The sequence below is a fragment of the Patagioenas fasciata genome, chromosome 5, assembly GCF_037038585.1.
Source record: "Patagioenas fasciata isolate bPatFas1 chromosome 5, bPatFas1.hap1, whole genome shotgun sequence".
In the NCBI taxonomy this organism is placed as follows: Eukaryota; Metazoa; Chordata; class Aves; order Columbiformes; family Columbidae; genus Patagioenas; species Patagioenas fasciata.
The window spans coordinates 54,931,403-54,950,233 of NC_092524.1; the positions used below are offsets into that span (position 1 = coordinate 54,931,403).

The 18,831-nt window shown below is 44.2% G+C and overlaps 2 protein-coding genes across 3 annotated transcripts in view; one reads left to right on the forward strand and one right to left on the reverse strand.

Moving 5' to 3' along the window:
• The first annotated feature begins 2,056 nt into the window (after window positions 1-2,056).
• On the forward strand, window positions 2,057-5,655 carry FAM181A (family with sequence similarity 181 member A). The gene is made up of 2 exons (XM_065840034.2): window positions 2,057-2,195; window positions 2,522-5,655. The coding sequence occupies exon 2, from the start codon at window positions 2,590-2,592 to the stop codon at window positions 3,457-3,459; it is 870 nt and encodes a 289-aa protein (XP_065696106.1). The 5' UTR covers window positions 2,057-2,195; window positions 2,522-2,589; the 3' UTR covers window positions 3,460-5,655.
• A 703-nt stretch (window positions 5,656-6,358) lies between these two features.
• ASB2 (ankyrin repeat and SOCS box containing 2) overlaps window positions 6,359-18,831 on the reverse strand; it is a 32,377-nt gene continuing 19,904 nt past the window's right edge. For both annotated transcript variants that reach the window (XM_065840115.2, XM_065840117.2), the window contains 3 exons: window positions 14,471-15,032; window positions 10,800-10,953; window positions 6,359-9,882 (listed from right to left, as the gene is read on the reverse strand). In XM_065840115.2, coding sequence (XP_065696187.1) covers window positions 9,746-9,882; window positions 10,800-10,953; window positions 14,471-15,032 — 853 coding nt within the window. In that variant the 3' untranslated portion in view covers window positions 6,359-9,745. The remainder of the gene's footprint in view (window positions 9,883-10,799; window positions 10,954-14,470; window positions 15,033-18,831) is intronic.

The following is an 18,831-nucleotide window of genomic DNA, read 5'->3' on the forward strand; positions in this document are numbered from 1 at the left end:
GAGATTGCACCTTGCAACATGGTGTCCAGGTTGGGTTCAAGCACTCAAGCATGGGAGGCAGCTGGTTCCTACAGAGATGTGATCCCTTGGTGTGCATCTCTTTCAATGAGGTAGGCAAACCTCTCCCTGTAGCCTCAGGTGCACAGAAGAATCTATGTTGGGTCACAGAGAGGCCAGGCCCTGGCTAGTGCATCCCAAAATAGATGCTCAGGTAGGTGACTGAAAAGTGACCCTTGCACCAGCATGAGCTGAATGGAGCATATCATGCAGAGATTTGCGTGCTGGCATGATACAGGTGGTAGAGGCTGCAGGCAGGGCTAGCTGCCTCAAGTCTCCCAGGGAATGAACCGCTTCTGAAATAGAAACTGGAAGGAGAAAGCCACATTTGTGATGGCAAATCAGCCACCATGTTATAGCCCCCTGTGGTGCCAAAAGCTCTGTAGCACCTTCTGCTGCAGAATGTCCTGGCTCCAGGCCCTCCCTAGACCTGAAACACCTGAGCTGGTGCTCTGGCACATATGGGCTAGGTCATATTGGGAGAAACAATGTGAATAAGGATGGCAGCACCGGGCACAGCAGTACAGGGACACTGAAGGGTCATCTCTGAGGCCTTTGCCTGGAGTTTGTTATAATGGCACAGTCTGGATCTTGTCCTTCTCTGAGGAAAATAAGACTAATAGAAATACAATAAAATAACTGTAGAGTGTAGCTGTTTTCAGCCGTCATCAGGCATTTGATGCCTCATGTGAGTAAGCTAGCTTTTCATTGCAAAATGCCTTGGACATCAGTCACTGCCTTCCCCAGGGCATGTATATGTTTGGTCCAGAGCTAGCAGCACCTCTCTGATGGTGGGTGCACATGTCCTGTGCCTCTCTCCACCGTTCCCAGGGCGCTGCAGGCCGCAGAATGGGGGCAGTGCTGCTCTGGCCATGGGGGCAGCAGGTCCCAGACTGGCACACAGGCTGCTGCCTGCTCTGTGTTGTTGGTGTGTCCGGTGTGCAGTGAGGGCAGCCCTTCTGCTCTCCTCTCCCTCCAGCTCTTCTGCTATTAAGTTATTGTCACCCCTTAGGGACAAGGCTGCAAGAAGGCGGAGGGCTCACATGGCTCTGGATCAGTAAAGGAAGCAGCTCAATTAGCATTTCACACGCCTTTTCTTCCCTCTGTTCTTACCTTCCCTGCAGCGGGCATGCTTTCCCCTTAAAGGATTGTCCTGTTTTTGCTCCTTGCCAGCGTTGGCAGGGTGACAGTAGTCGAGTGTGCAAACTTGTGCTATTGTCCCCAGGCCAGGGGGAGTCATGGAGACTCGCTAATATGACACAGGAAAATGTTTGCTGATGGCAATTCTATGGGCTTTGTCTAACTCTTTCTCCATCATGACGACTCGATTTAAGTCTCTAACTGTTTGACTACAGATGCAAGAGTACTATCCAACTCCATCCTTTTGTCCGGGTAGTTTGAATGGGTAATTCAGCTTTTGTGTAACTCAATTGAGGGGGCAAACATAAAGACAAGATTCTTGAGCGCTCAAGCTCCCTTTCCATGGATATGTGCACATCTCTTTAGAGATTTGTTCCTTTCCTACCTTTTTCTGACATCATCCTCCCCTTAAAAAAAAAAAGGCTCTGATGGGGAACGGTTAAAAGTAGGCTAGCCCGGTCCCCCGTATTACATTGTCCTGTGCCAATGAAGCATGGTTAGTATCAGCCCCCAGACAGCTTCAGGGACTGTGGAGAAAACGGTGTGTAAACTTTCCTAACTCATCCTAAGCATTTTTGCTTTGGATTGTGTCATTTTTAAAATGAAAGGCCTCAGTATGGGTGAAGAGGATAGGGGAGAATGGTAGAAATTGTGGGGAAATAATTGTATTTATTAGCTGTCTTTCTGTGGCTGTCCCCATGGTGACAATTTGTGATGGCAAAGAATGCGGGGGGGGGAGGCTGATGCCTGATTGGGATGCTTTGTATTTGGTAAAGTGGCTTCTGATTGGCCTGGGAGAGCCCCGAACTCTCCGGAGTCGATATTCATTCAGCTTGCTCAAGTGCTTGCTAAACTGCATCCAAACACTGGCGGGCCCTGGCTGCCTCCGACGAGGTTGGCGGTGTGTAACCTGCCTAACGAGATTAGCGGGGAAGGGGCTCTTCTCCACAGCGACGCCGCAGCCGCCAGCACCGGCGAGAAAAGCCGCCGCACGCCGGGTGAGTGTCCGCGCTTGCTTGCAGGGAGGCAGGAGTGGCTGCCCCGGCTTCTTTCCACCTAAGCACTATCTAACGAGATTAGACACTGGGCTGGCAGGCATTCATGAGCCAGTGCTTGTACCGGTGTGTACTGGGGCAGTGGTGAGGGGCGGTGGGCTGTGGGAGCACAGCAGCTCCGATGGGAGATTGCTGGCGCAGAGGTGAGTTGACGGACACCTTGTTTGTGTGGCTGGGAAGTCTGACATGTCCTTGCACCCTCTCTCTATTTGCTTGGTGCTATTTGAACCACAGCTTCCCACTCTAAATCTGCCCATTGTGCTCCACAGGTTTGTCAAGGCTTGTCCGAAGGATTATAATCTTTTCATGGGAAACTCTACACAGCGCATCCAGTGAGATGGCATCTGACAGTGAGGTAAAAACCCTACTGAACTTCGTCAACCTGGCCTCCAGTGACATCAAAGCAGCTTTGGATAAGTCAGCTCCTTGTCGCCGGTCGGTTGACCACAGAAAATACTTGCAGAAGCAGCTCAAAAGGTTTTCTCAGAAGTACTCACGGATCCCACGGTGCCACCCCAGCAAACCCCCTGAATGTGGCTGGCGCAGGGGGCCTGAGGACCGGGGCCACGGCCCCCAGCCTGAGGCACCTGATCCCAGCCCCCATGGTGGGGCTGCCACCGAGAAGGTGCTGCGGACAGCTGAGCTGGAGGAGAGCCTCACTGGGGAACGGGTTTTGCAGGAGCAAAACCCTGAGGCCTCCAGGCCAGACCAGGTGCCCATGAGGAAGCGACAGCTACCTGCCTCCTTCTGGGAAGAGCCGCGGCCAGCCCAGAGCCTGCCAGCAAGGGCCTTCCCCTCCAACTCCGAGGGGCTCCCAGTCTCCAGAGACCCTCCTCCCTACGAAGGGAAGAAAAGCAAACGGAGCTCAGACACCACCGGCCCAGAGAGCCCCCCTGAGTCTGCCCTGCACACTGGGGAGAAGGACCCTGCCAGGGTCATCTCAGGCCGGGTGGGCACCTGGACCTGCTGCCCCTTCCCGTGCCCCAGGCCAGGGGTGTACCAGCCCCTGGGCAGCCTGCCCCCATCGCCCTTCCTGGGGCTGGGGCTGTGGAGGAAGAGTGCGGCCACGCTGCCGGTGGAGGTGCCAAACTTCTGCAAGGAGGCCGACGGCACAGGGCAGAAACTCTACAGGCCCGTGGTTTTGAAACCCATCCCCACCAAGCCTGCTGTTCCCCCGCCGATTTTCAATGTTTTCGGCTATCTTTAGCTGCAGCGAGTGTCAGAGTTGCGCTGAATGCGGCAGCTCCCGAGGGTGAACTGAGATGTCTGGTCGGGCACTGGGTGGGGTGGTGGTGGGAAGGAGGCCGGGGATCGCACCCTCTTCCTCATGGGCAGGCTGGACCAAAACTGTAACTGCTGGGAAGATACTCAGGCTCCACTGTCCTCTCAGTACGCGGGTATAAATCAGGAATAAGCCTTATGAAGCCAGTGGCACGGAGCGTGAGGCAAACCAGGGCTCTTTCATCGATGGGCATTGTCTAAGCCACGGCGAGCGGGGCTGCGAGCCATTCACAGCCGCACTTGTAACACCTAGGAAACCTCCTCCATGTGGGAACATCTTTCTGGGGTTGCCTTGAGGCAGCAGCAGCAAAAAGAAATGACTTAGACCCATTCAAAGAGCTTTTTGTGCTTTAAAGTAATTCCAGAGAAGTCAAGATATTCAGGTCACTTCTTTTTGCATGCAAGAGACTGGAAGGACAGTATTTAATGTAGAAGCCACGCTTGTGAATTGATTTAAGCTCTTCTTGTATGTAAATACTGAGATAATTAAAAGAAAAAAAATATGGAAAGAAAGGAGGTAATTTTATTTTGGTGATTGTGCAAATGCAGTCTGTTTATTTTTGCCCCAGTGGGTAGACACAAGTTTGATTTGCAGCTGGTGGTTAGATATGAGGGGTGAAATCTCTGCATATTCAGACTGATATAAATCAAAAGCAATTCTTCTGGGACTGTGAAATTAGCTAGTGTTAAGCTGGTGCAAACAAGCAGCACGAATTTCTGCATCAGGAATTGTTCTGCATCAACAGAACAGATGAGAACTTGTGTAATTAGTTGAATACAAAACCATAAAATAGAAGAAAAAAGTGTGTAGAATAGCTTGCCTTGATTTCTGGCTCACAGACGTATTTTATTTTGCCTGTTTTTAAGATGCTATCACAAGACTTGGCTGCAAGTCACTTGTCTGATGTTTTCCCAATTATTTTAACAAATCAGCATTAGAAAAGCTAATAGGAGATTTTTTTAAAGTTAGATTTCTCTTAAAACCATGGAGAAGGTGGTGCTAAGGACAAAACGTGATATCTGAAAGGTTTAATACTTCAGGCCTGTGTATCTATTCAGTTATACTGGAGTAAATCACTTGAGATCAAGAGAAGTGTATTATGGAAGGGAAAAGGGCCAGCTGTGATGTCTCAGGTGTCTTTTGCTCTCACTGAAGCTAATGGGAACTTCTCCCAGGATTCAATAAAAAGTGGCCTCAATCAGCTTGGCCTCTGGCTAGTATAGCTCCCCATGAGTCCTGGTATCTCCAGAAGGGGATAAACAGGCAACATTTCTTCGTAGTACATTGCAGTCATGAAAAAAATATCATCTTAATCAACTGTAGACTGTAATTTTGGATATTCTGATGGGGCTTTCTTGGTGTTATATCACCGCTTTGCAACTTTTGTTAGAATATGAGCTACTCTCAGGCTAAAAATAGCTCATTCTTTCCCCAAATCTCACAGTATATCCCCATAATGTTTACTTCCATGGAAACAACAGCTGTAATGCGCTAGGCCAGCAGGCCAAAAGTAGAAACAGAGGTGGCTTTCATTGTTTTCTCCATGCTACCAGCACTTAATACACGTATCACGCCTGTATAGACTACTCCTATAGGAGAGCAAGAAATGGCTTTGGTATCACATACCTGCAATTGCTTGCAAGGTGCATGGTGGTAAAGAGTTGCTCTAAGGATTAAAGACATCAGGTTAGCTCTTGATCCAGAAGTGAAGATAGGAGATATCTTTTCCTTTTTTACTTTTCAGAAGAAAAAATCCATGAGGAAACTCTGTTCGTCTCCACAAGGAGACTAAGAGAAACCAGAGGCAATCCCCCCATTTAAGTGAATGGGAGAACTGTGGCTCTGAATTTACAGAGCTGTAGGCAAGGAATTTTCTACATTGAAATAGGGGTGCTTTCTCACACCAATAGCTCTGTGTCGCTGTTGTAATCCAGATGAAGCCAGATGCTGAACTCTGCCTCAGTGCTATCAATGCAGAGCAGCCTCCTTGGCATTGGTCTGGATTTCCATCTGGGTGATCAGAGCAAGTTGTGGAATGAGCCACAGCTATTGCAGTGATTGCTGTGCACAAGTGTCACACCAGAACATGTATTTCTATCAAAATTAAAATACTTGGCAAAGTGGGTACCCTCTGTAGAAATTTTATTTCTGAAGAAATTCGGAGAAAGGAAAGAGTTAAAATCAAGTTTCTACCTTCTGGGTATTAAATTCTTTGTGTTCTTTTTCTTCCTTTATACTGTTTCTTATTTGAATGGATGTTGCTGTACATTTTCCATGTAGTAGAATAGCATGTTTTAAAGTCACAATGAGGGATTGAACCATGTCGTTCCAAATTACCTCCAACACACAGATATTTATGCACTTACCCTCAGATTTAAACTGATGTTACTTTAAAAGACCCTTAAAATCCTTTGTGACATGGAACTTTCCTCCCCAGCTCAGGGCAGGCTGTGGTCTTTGCTGAGGCTCTGAACGGAAGCATCAACAAAGTAAAACACAAACGAACAGAAGAAAATTGTTTAGAAACCACTGAATGGGGATGTGTGAGACTTTCCAGAAGGTTTGTACAGAATAGCAACTCTATCTCCTCTCTAGCAATACTTACTGTTCTCTCACCACTGAGATTAACATCAAAATTATTAATTTTTCGAGCTTGGATTGATTCAGACTTTCCCTGGATATTTTTGTGTTTGGTTGCTCAATGTTGCTATTCAGGACAGCTGATAGCCCTTCAGAATCTACTTGTTCATTCACACTTCGTTTGAAAGATGGAAACATAACATTTGAGAGCTGCTATTTACTACAACAATGCAGATTCAAACTGTTAAAACCACAACAGCTTTTATAAATAATGGGAAGGGACAGGTAAATGAAAAAGCTTTCATATAAAATGAAATATAAAATGAAAAAACTGCACAAGAACATCAAGTGAATTGCACATGTTGCAGTAAAAAAAAGTACAGTAACCCGATCATGAAATATTCCTAGAACATTTCACATAAAGTCATAATCTCTGAAGGACTTTATCTATCGCACTCAGTAAAAACAAGCCACTTTATTTTGCACTAGAACTACTGATCTGTTTACAAAGCCTGGTTTGTTTGGGTTTTGGGGTATTTGTTTTTTCACAGTAACTCCTAGATAGATGCATTAAATGCATATTGAATTTGTGCAGATTCAGTATGGTGCACAAAATATTGTGTCAGTGAACAGAGTGGAGAGGTAGTGGGCTCCATTTAGTATAAGTACATGTAAACCGAGTGTGTATTTGCTGTAAGGATCAAGCAGAAAAGACTTAGTAACATTGCGATTACCTAATTCCCCCCGCCACAAACAGGCTCTTCTCTCCTCAGTTTCTGTGCACAATGTGCCCTAATCTTTCCCTCAGTTGCCGTATGTTCCCATCAGACCAGTGCTCCGCAGCTTAATGACTCTCCTGCTCAAGACTGACGGTCGACAGCAACCAGGACATGGGTCTCCCAATAGAGATGAAGGTCTCTTGGTTGAAAGAAGAAATGGATTTTCCATGTTTTCTCCACTCAAACCCAGTTTTGACTTCTCCAAGGACATGAAAAGACACTGCATCTCATGAGACTTTTTTGTACGTAAGAATGTTGGCTCAGGGGAAGTTCCCAGTTTGGGAATGAAACTCCACCCCTGTGGTTATTCATGCAGTTGGTGATTGTGAATCCTTCTATCAGTCAGCAGGCTCCAGGGCTGGCATTGTACATGAAACAAGTGCCTAAGTAAATGGTCTCCACCAAACCGTGCCTGTATCCATCACCCTCTACTACTCCAAATGCTACACTAATTCAATGTCAAGAAATTTTCCTCTGATTTATACCAAAGTGAGTAAGACCCAGAACTTTGCTGCTCAGCCTGATAAAGTGAGAGATGCACAAACTCCACAGGTGGTTTTCTATCTCTCAGGTTATTGCTAACCAATACAGGGCTTTCACTGGTAAAACTAGTCTAAAGATTTTCTGTTCCCTACCCCTTTCCCTCCGCCCAGTAGTTCTTCAACCTGAAGCAATTCTCTGTTCGTGCTGCAGGAAAAAAAGGATTAGACCCTAAACTGGTAGAAATGGAAAGCACTGGTCAAAATTTCAGCAGTGGAGGAATCTCACCTGACTTTCCAAAGCTCTGCATGAAGATCACTGTTCAGGGTGAATTGAAACTCTGTTGGTTTTCCAACTTCTTTTGTGTTTCAGAAATGGACAGCTATGGACAGAGTGCCCGTAGCTATAACCAGTTCTTTTGCTCACATCCTGTCTCACAAGTGCCAAACACATTTCACACAAAACCATCACAGAATCTGAACTTCTGTGCCTAGGCAGACTTGTATGTGTGCAACACACTTTCAGTCTTGTGTTAAGGTATAAAACTCCACACAAATAAAACTCAGTGCAATGTTTTTTCCTTACTTAGATTTCTATCTGATTCCATGGATGGTATGCAGGCCAACAAACAAAACCATATCTGTCATGTCTCTGGTGGGGAATCCAAACAAACCATGGTGCACAGCTCATTTGTCACCTAAGGTGAGAATGAGTGTGCTTCTAGCATAAGATCTGTAGAGATGCAATTCCAAATTTAGGGTCTTTCATCACTCCTTAGGTGCCTAGTCAGGAATGAGACACTGGTCAAATCAGTGGTTCAGCAAGTCACACCTGTCAGCTGAGCTGTAGTCACTGCCAGTAGCCGTTCATGAGCTCCTTGGCCTTCCCAGCTGTGAGGGAATGTGACTTGTTAAAAACTTCAATGAAAGAATTTCACGGACAATTATAGTGGTTCAACTGATAGATGGTAACTTGTTAAGCTGCCATAAATCAGTCGTGGATCTGAGCTGTAAATAGGTGACCTAATTTTCAAAGAAGCTGAGATAATAACTTTCATCAGTGACAAGGGGAGCTAATGGATACTTCGGACTCCCAAGGTCAGGAAATTCAGGGCTAAATCCTAAAATTTTTTTTCTACCTCAGTAATATCTAACACCAAATGGGGTCCCATTGGCTTAAGTGGAACTACACCTGATGCAAGCAACTTGGCATTGTTTCGGCACCTGAATAAGGATTTGGAAGCCTAATTCTGGGTATTCGTTTTCATAAATCTCAAAGTATGACTTTTGTAATTTTAAAATAATATCTCTTTTCTTCCAGTGGTGGTATTGTTACAGCCACAGAGGTCCAAGGAGGTAAGAGAGGCTGAATTTTGTAGGGACAAGATCTTCTAGTGGAGCAACAGTTAAGTTGGTTTAGTAGTGTTGCCTCTCTCTGTATACCTCTCTTCTCCACATCACTTGCTGTACATGTTCATCTAGGGCTTTATTCTGTATTCTATTCTGACACTACCTTCATCATGGAGTAAAGCTATTGGTTACAGAGCAGCTACTACTAATTTACTGATTTACACACACACACACAGCCCCCCCACCAAAAAAAAAAAAAAAGAAATAGAGCTCAGAGTTGCTTTCAAGTACCCAGTCTAGGAAATTCAAGCAGAATTTCACCTACCTCTTATTGCAAATGTAATACAACATGAACTGTATTTAGTATGTGCAAGTACAATTCTTACATGCTTTTTAAATAAACCTTCCCTTGAATTTTAAAGGAATCATCATTTCTGGATTTTAGTCTATTAAAAAGTTGTGAGCTTTGAATGTTCAGATATCAAGTACTCTGCTCAATATAAAAGGTCAAAAAAAAGAAAGCAAACATGTTAGCAAGACAGTGCCAAGTTATTAAAAATTAGCAACCAGCACACTTCGCAGAAATCCAAAAAGTAAATAGAAACTAAAATAAAAATCTCAGTTAGTGAAGGAAATGTGATTGTTTTCCCAAATATGTTGACTCTTGACAATTTCTATATTGTGATCACAGCAAGGATGCTAAGCTCCATCACAGCCTCAGGATGCCCTTGAATTCCCCATTGATACTTGCTTCAGCACTATTTGTTTTTCAGTGTTGACTCTCATTTCTTGTTCTTTACAGACAAAGCTCTGAGGTGAATCATATGTGTTTTCTCTTGGAAAACCTAATAACAGTCCTGTGTCTAGCTCTCTGTCTTCTCCATATTTCTCTGAGATTAGTCACTGAGGGTGCTTGACCAAGCCAGCAGCGATTCCTCCACACTGTGCAGAGGTTTGCCCTCACCATGCTGATGACGCTGCGTGCCATGCCAGGAAGCTGCTGTGTGTCCAGTGTGCCTGGGGTCACTGTGTGTAATCATGCTGTAGGTATCGAATCAGTCTGTCCGGGAGAGGCAAGGTGTCAAGGAGTTTAATGCGGTTTCTTCCAACAAGGCTTCGTACCTTGATGCGGCAAAGGTGGGAAAGAGGTCGTGGAGGCTCTGAAAGACAAGTAAGTCAGAAACATGAGCATAACAGGTTTAAACTTGAGAGGGACAGCTTGACTTGGCTCAGTGGTAAGAAGAACATGGGAAGGGGAATGAAAAAAAGGGGCTTTTCTGTAATGGAGTGATGATGTGTCTGGCAGCTCATCTATTCATAGGGAAGGAAGCGAGGCCGGAGGATGGGGTGCTGCATCCCATCTCAGCCTGAGCAATGGGCTTTCTAAGAGTATTTAAACAAACCACTTCACAGTACTCAGGTTGCTCAGAAAGATGTTACTTGCCCCATCCCTGAAAACATTCAAGACCAGGCTGGACGGGGCTCTGAGCAACCTGATCTAGTTGAAGATGTTCCTGCTCATTGCACGGGGGTTGGACTAGATGACCTTTGAAGGTCCCTTCCAACCCAAACTATTCCATGATTCTATGAGTCTACTCAGTCTTTACATTGAAAATAAAGTGGGAAAAAAAAATTACCAAATTCAGTTTGGTGCCAGAAAACTAATTCTGATAATGTCTATGAAAAATTTGGACCCTGAGGGAAAGGATGTTTAGGAGAGCAGAATATTAGTAAAGGCTTTAAAGGCCACTGGTGTCTGCTGGGATGCTGTGGAAATGGTCATGCTGCCTGACTGCCCTGTCTGACTGCACCCCAGGTGCAGCCAAATGGGTTTTCCTGTGCTGGCAATGCTCATTCCCATTGGGTCAGATTCACAGCTGATGTGCATTTGCCATCACAAGAGTCAATGACACTCCAGCCATTTCTAGTGCCTCATATCTGGTCCAAAATGTAATTTCAGTCTCAGCAGGGAAATTCTATCTAATTTAAGAGATAAATACTAAGACAAGACGGTGACTGAGATTTTGAATCCAATAGTGGGACTATTTGTACCAGATTCTCTCCTGGTTGACCATACCTGCTTTTTCTTTAATGACAGCCCAGTCCTCATAGCTGTCAATATGCTCCTTGAGCCGGGAACAGAGCTGCACGTTACCCACATAATCCAGGAGAACATCAATGATTGGCCCAGCCCAGCGACTCATCTCTGGAGTAGACACCATTTCACAAAACTTAAAGGAAAAACAGATTGACTACAGTCAGTGGGACATGAATACACCAGTGGAAACTGCAACGATAGCAACAGCCCCCACTGTGTTGGTGGTCCCACCCTTCTACAATCTGTGAGAGCAATTACCAGTTTCTCCTCAGAAAACTTCAACTAAAGCCTCTTCTTTTCTTTGCAACTGAGGACAGAATCCCCTGTTTACAACCACAGGAGCACACAAGACCCTGGTGTTATCCTAGCTCTGGAGCATGGAAAGAATACTGAATTGTTTACAGGGTCTAATCCACAGAAAAGGGAGGGCAGAGGAGTGCTCACAGCTTTGCCCCAAGCAAGTGAGGGAGCTGCTGAAAGATTCATGCAGCCCAGGGTGCTGTGGCACATCGTGCTGGGTCGCTTTCCCTTCCTGGGAGGGGCTCTGTGGGGCAGCTGTGCACAGAGAAGGCTTAGGGAAAGAGGGAGATTTGGCAGAGAGCAGCACCTCCTGCTTCTGGTGAACCCACTGGTATCTGCAGCTTCTAGGGAACAAAAACCTCACTAAAAAACAAGTCTGGAGAAATCTCGGCAGAGACGGATGCCAGGCAGTTTTATTTGCCCATGGGAGAACAATCCTGAGCCTAATACAGAAGCATCTTCCTTACTCAGCCCTGGATCAGGCAAATCAGAGCCGTTGCATGGAGGGCTGCTTATGGAGATACTGAAGAACAGACTTAAGGACCTGACTTTAAGCAGTCTCATTTCAAAAAAGTAGTGACTTCTCTTCCCTCTTTCATCTAAATATGTATATTGCACCAGACAACTTCATCTATCTCTGTTAGGGTGCTGAGTATAATGAAGATATCTATGGACTTATCTGCATGTGAGCAGTCAGAAAATTTAAGATGAATTAAATCACGCTGTGCGGATAAGAACTCAGGCACATGGCTGAACCCAACTGAATAATGGTGATTTAAGCACCATCCATCAGCTTAGTCACTGAGACTGTCTGCAGGCACCCACCAAGCCCATCCCAAACAGGAAAGAAATGCACCAGCTTAAATCTCTTTCAGTTTAAACTCCTGTAACTAGATCACATTTGATTATACATGCATAAGCCCTAAATCAAAATGCATTAAACTCTTGTGTGGATACTCTCATTCAGAAGTAAAATTATATTAGCTCACCTAGGAAACACTAGAGCTGCAAAAAATTTTAAGGTCATTTTATTCAAGGTGAGAACATTCACAGAGGTGTTTACTACTCTTCTGATTTTTTAATTTTTTTTTTTTTTTTTTATCCCCAGTGTGTATCACCATGTAATGTTTCCCAAGAAAATTAGATACAGTAATGTTGGGAGGATCCCAACAGGTAACCCACAGTTCCCTACCTGGAACGCTTATAGAAGTTCAGTTCAGTAAGTTCAGTATATCTGGCTGTGATTCTACAGTGCATATGTAATTTTCATGCAGTTACACATGGGGCGTGCAAACTGGGAATCTGCACTACCACCTCCAAGTAGTAATGCCACTTTGATGGAATTTAAATGAGGACACATGCGTAGGGCAATAGAACATGGGATCTTACTGCTCTCCTTTTCTTGTCTCTGCTACAGACCTTTCCTGCCTATTTATCTCTTCCCTATTCCAAAGCTCAGCCTTCAAAAACATTTTCTGGAATAAAAAATGTTCCAAAACATGTTGGAGGAAAAGAGGTACAGCAAAATGAAGCAAAACAATGCAAACCTGCAACTACAGGCAATGCATTGACTCAGGGACAAAGTGACTCTGGAGCTGGGACATTGCTCGCAGTCTCGGGAGGGCCCTGAATGCCCTCTCGCGGCAGTAGGATATTTCCCTCCCCATGTGCACGGTTTTGACACTGCTATTCTGTAAATATGGAATGAGACAGCAACTGTTTTTCTACATTCACTTTATCCAGGACACACTCATTTAGCAGCAATGGTAATGATTTACAGTTACGCATTTTTCGAATCCGCTTGCAGTAGCTCATAGACTTTACTGTATAAAGATTAATCATTTAGATTTATTATCCTTATGTAATTTTATACAAGAAAATTAAAAATGCACATATTTTGTGTGGAGAAGGCTACAGCTTTGTAAGATCCTCTATATTTCAGAATACAAACCATACCGCGCCTCTATCACGAAGCTCCACCATACAAGACCTACTTTTGTTAGCCAAACTCCCAGCAGTAAGAAGAATATTTAAAATTATATTGGAAGGAAGGGATTGCTTTTTATCTGTATGCATTTGTCCCTCAGTGGTCTCTCTCTAGGCACAGATATAATTTTACACAACTTTTGCTACGTCTGCCTCATGTGGTCTGACCTTCGAGGTGATGACTCTGCCAGTGATCTAATATTTTGTTAGGAACTAAAAGTAGCTGTAGGTGAGATCCAGAGGGAAATAAGGTGCTTAAATAAGTAGAAACAGAACTGTTTCTGAGTGGTTAGAGTATCATAGAGGGCTACAGACAAACCCTCTCTCCTTGCTTTGAAATTCCAACCCTCTGCTCACTCTACATGCTACCATATCATGGTTCAAGAGCTAGTGATGATATATTTTATTAATTTTTCTTTGAAAAAATGTGGTGTCCTGGAGCAATTTTGCTGTGACAACCCTCTCAAGAAGACAGCTCTGTTTGGGATAAGAGGTTATTTTCATGGACACTTACAATCCTTTTTTTAAGATTTCTTTTTGTTTATTTGTTTCCCAGACATGTTACTGGAGAGTAAAGTCTTCTGGAAGACAGGACTGATAAAAAGATCAAGATTTCCTAGGATCTTGTGATGTTTTCTTTTATTCTTTTCACCACCATGAAGCATTTATTGGTGACCATCTCTTTGGGCTAAACTACACTTTCTTCTGAATCCCTCCAAACTACCCTTAAACTAGACAGAAGCCGATTTATTTCTTCCCTGGTTCTTTGAAAAATAGAAAGAGTGCTGTGCTGAGATTTCTTTGTTGTGTTGCATGTCAAAGCCCCTCTCTAGAGCTCCTTATCCAGGAGACTCAGAAACTGCAACTATTCACATTAATTAGTTTACCCTCATAAAGTGAACCACTAGACAATTTTAATTTAACCAGGAGCTTAAATTCTTGATCAGACAAAACAAATCTTACAGGGCAAATAAAACAAGTAGGTTTCTACTGCCCATACGCTACCACCCATGTGCTACCATCCATATCACACTGCCTGTCAAGAAAACATGCTTCACTCCTGGCACCTCAGGTCCGGAGGAAAAGAATATTGTCGATCTGATGGCAAGGTTGTCAAGATGGCTCTAATTCACTCCAAATTCAAGCCAGGACCACAGCGGTTGTTGCCTGCTCTCCTGCTGTCATTGAACATGGACTCGAAACATTCACAGATTTTGTTGAACTTTTTTTTTTCTCTGTAAATAAAGTAGGAATAAAGGCATTTCCTCCCACAGGATTGGGAGAAAAATATACATTAAAGTTATCAAGATACATGAGTAGGAGACGTCCTCAGAAGTACTGTAGGTAGACCAGACATTGCTTACCTGTACTACAGTTGGCTGCTTGGACAGCTGAGGATCATTAAATCTGTCCCGTCTGTAATTTAATGCAGGGTGTGGGCCATTTCCATACTGACATTCAAAACAGGAACCTGCATCACAGCCCAGATCAAGGAGATACTTCAGCACGGAAAGGTACTTCATCGAAAACATGATGGTAGCTGGAAATGCAGTGGGATGGCTTGATATATAGGCGTCAATGTTTGCTCCATGGTCAAGGAGCAGTTTCATGGTCTTCAGGCAGCCATGGCGGATCGAGATGAGTAATGGGTTGATGAGGTCAACATTGGGGTTGGCTCCAGCTTGCAGCAGAAGTTCTGTGGCATAGATGTTGTTGTTAAAAACAGCAAAATAGAGGGGGGTGGTGCGTCTGTCCTCGTAAAGGCAGGACCGCTCGTCAGAGAGAGTGCTATTGACATCATAGCCAGCATCAATCAACTCTTCCAAGATGTCATCATTGTTGCGTTCGGCCGCCAAATGTAGAGGGCTGATGCCGCTGCGCTTGACACGGGTGCGACTGGTCACAGGGATCAGCATGGAGACAATCCTGCCGGGTGAATAGTCAGTGAACAGCAGTGAGCTCTAGGGGATCTAAAACCATCCAGCAAATCACAGCTATATGGTTGTAACCAGAAGAGAGAGCTAACTCAGGCACAGGATCAACACTCTCTGAGAGAAACCAAAGTGCGAACTTGAAACATGTCAGTAACTCCCTGTGCTTCTACCTTGCCAAAAATCTGAGATGTGTGACTCCCTCTTTCATGGAGGAACAAGACTTTTTGAAATTATAATCCAGTTTCTGTGGCGTAATGGCACCTATAGGGGCAGTTATGGTGGAAGAGGTGACGTGCTGGCACATCACCTACCCTGTTGTAACTCTTTTAGCTGCCAGAGTACAAATGGCAGACACTCAACCAGGATCTCCCAGACATTCTGTACCTTCATTGTTATGCTGTGGGTAGAACTGGAGGAACAGGCACATGGCCTCTGGCCTGAGGTGCCATCAGAGAGGCTGTATCTCCCCACCTCCATCAGGATTGCTTTATTGCTCAGCAGAGAAGGGCACCAGAACAAGGCATTAGTATGTCTCCTGGGTCACAGCCACAGCAAGAAGCTTGAGACCAGAAAGGACATTGAAACCAAACCTCTCTCTACAGGACTGAGCTAGGATAAAATGTATATTTAGTTTCTAGTTACTACCCTGGATTGATCCCCATCCTGGAGGACCTCACTGTGTGGCTGTTGGTGGTGGCAAATCCATGGGGCTATCAACTTCCATTCCAGATCATGAAGAGCCAAAAGGACAATTAGGAAGGGGGAGAAAAAGAAATAATATTTTCCAGGCTGGTTCCCGTGCTTTAGCCAGGGAAAAAAACATGCAGACAAGTCCTAAACCGGAGCAAACAGGGATTGCTATTGGAAAGTGTGATGTGTCCTTAAACACAGTAACATAAATTAAGCTGTTTTCATTACATAATGTGAAGTTAAAATATAGGATGTAGAGGAGCCCCACAGTTGCAAATCTATGATCATTTTTATGTCTCCATAGGTGTCATTGGAGCTGTATGACCAGCCCCATGGGTTAAATCCTCATTTCATGCTCATGAAGTTGGGCGGTTTAGCTAAGGCACTAGGTTGATTCTGTAAATGCAGAAAAGTTACCTTAAGCTACTTCCAGAAAGAGACTAGGGACCATTCAACCTGAGTCTGCCTGCTGTCTCTGGAGATGCCCTATATATCTAAAAAATGAACTTGTGGAAGCCAGCAAGCTAAGCACACCTTCTTGTCCTCTTCTTCCTCCCATGCAGAATCCTCTATCTAGCAGTCAACAGCTCTTATAACACATGAATATGCAAAGCTCAGTTTCCTACCACATACTGCTTCTCCTTTAAAATACTGCATATCTTCAGCTTGACTACCATGGCTGGTCACAACACTGGGCCGTCAAACATATATTTACATAATGAACTAAACCAAATGTAAGCACTAGTCTCAGGAAAACCTTTGTCTGTGATGCTCTGAATGATCCTGTGAAAGACTGAGCCTCCAACCTTCCCAAGAGCTGATATAAGAGTTGAAGGATTATGTTCCTATTTACATGATGGACTGTTGATGTCTCCAGGTTACTTCTACATCTCATTTTTAATCAAAAAGGCTTTTAAAATTATGTAAATATCTTGGGAAATTAGGCTTTTTATTTTTTTTTTTTTTTTTTCTCCAAGTAGCCTCACTAACCTTCCAGTACTGTGACACTCACCAGGGAGCAGGAGGTTTGGGTGCTGGTGAGCTGGCAACTTCCCACCATTAGCAAATGTTCTCTAAGAGCCATAATAATGAAAAGGGCACAGAGCGCTGTGAGGACACCATGTCAAGTGCCAGCATTAGTCATCCCATGATCAACTGTTTTGAAGATTTAAGAGTCTGTTTTGTTCTTTGCCTCCAGTCTCATGTGCTTCGGCCAGCATTTCACATCTGAGTTAGAGGCACTGCGTCATTTCTGTCTGCAAGGGAGACCTAAGCCTCGCTGCAGGGATGCCACACTGAGGTTCTGGCTCCAAATGCTGCAGTCTGCCAGACCTGTACCCCAGACTTATTTTGGGAGCAAAAGCAGGAACCATCAAATTTGCATCAGAGTTTAATTTTGCAGCTTGAACCTGTCTTTTTTCTTCATCCTCCAAAGTGAGCTGGTTCAGTAATAGGGTGCCTCTACCTCTACAGTCTCTCCTGTCTGTCTAGAGGGAGAAGGCAGCTCAAGCAAAGGCAGCCAAGGCCGGAGAAGCCAGATCATGTCCCATGTCTGTCACAGGGCTGAGCTTCATGCACAGTTTTGAAAGAGTGCTGAGCCCCCCTTCATCCTTGACGCTTGCTTCTGTGATTTCTATTTGTTAGAAATTATATGGAGGAGGAGGCAGAGCATCTTTAGTATGAGTGTGCCAAGAGTTTATTGACTTGCATTTATTTAATAAATCTGCCCACACTTCACAAAGTCTTCCCTTCTCAGCATCTCAGTTCTGAGGGGGAAGGAGTTAAATGACTGCTTGCAGTAGTCCTACAGCTGATGAGATCACCCTTATGAATGTCAGGTCAGTATTGACAAGGTGTCATTTAAAATAAACAAACACCAAGCAACAAGAGTTGACAGTTGAGCCTTGGGATCACGTTCTTAGTTTTTTGATAGTAGGGAGCCTTTGTGCTCTGGCAAAAATTTGAAGTGTGGAATTCCTGCAGAATTACATATTAAATCTGCAGGAATACAAAGAGAGGTCACTGTGAAGGGTGTTATTTTACTGAATACCAAAGGAATTAAGGAAGATCAGCCAATTGGGCTAAAGCTTTGTCATTTAAATAAATATTTATAAGAGAAGACATTTTTCTTTTTTTCTTTTTTTTTGCACTTAGTTTGCAGCAGTTGTGCACAAAAATTTGTGCACAGTCTTTTACAAGTGAAGGAACCTAGAGTTTGGGCTGAATTCTGGTCTTATTTATGCTGCTGATTGTTTGGAATAATAGATGTGAGGTCTGATTCAGGCCTTTTCTTTCATAAAGTTGGGATGGACCCTGGTTGCAGAGTTTCCATATAAATTAATTTTCAGGTCAGGGTGTGGAACTATACAGGGAATGAAAAGATTCAGACAGCTGGTCCAGGGTCTATATGCAAACTGGATTCAGACCAATTTACTGTGCTTTCAGATGAACTTTTTTGAAAGTAAGCACCTGGAGCTGGGTTCTGTCTCTGGCGCATTTCTCATCTAAACCATGTTTGTTTTCAATAAAATGTCTTCGTGACTCAAAACCTGGAGAAAATTTTGAATCATGCCTGCATTTGTCTATGCAGGGTATTCATATACATGCTGTAAGTGTATAAACCCATTGCAGAAATTCACACTGAGCTAGCCTGTAGAATACACAGCTTGCACAAAGAAGCAGACCTGCTCCAATTACAGAAAAATATCCTCAGGTCTATCAAAGTGATTTGAGAAGCTTAATCAGGATTGCCAAGGAGACCTAAACACTAGGATAAAAGATGCTATGATAAGGTGTAGTTCTGTCAAAGTCTTAATTCCTCAGACATCGTGAAACGTATAAGATGCTCTAGCAATTGTTTGCAAATATAGGTTTACTATCCAGAAAGTGTCTTTGCAGTTGTTTATATTGTCTCCTTTGTCTATTACTGAAAGGATTTTGATAGAAACTGCGATGGCTAGAAGAGTCCACTAGAGTCATCAGAAAGGTCTGTCACTGCAAGATATGACTGCGTTTTGCAAAAATAGCTGTGGGCCACTCACCCTTCCAGCAGCCAGGAGTTAAAGGCAAGAGCTAAAACTTGTCCTTGGATCAGAAGTGAA

Excerpts from the sequence above, each read along its gene's own strand:
- FAM181A (XM_065840034.2), top strand. The coding sequence starts at position 2,590 with ATGGCATCTGACAGTGAGGTAAAAACCCTACTGAACTTCGTCAACCTG.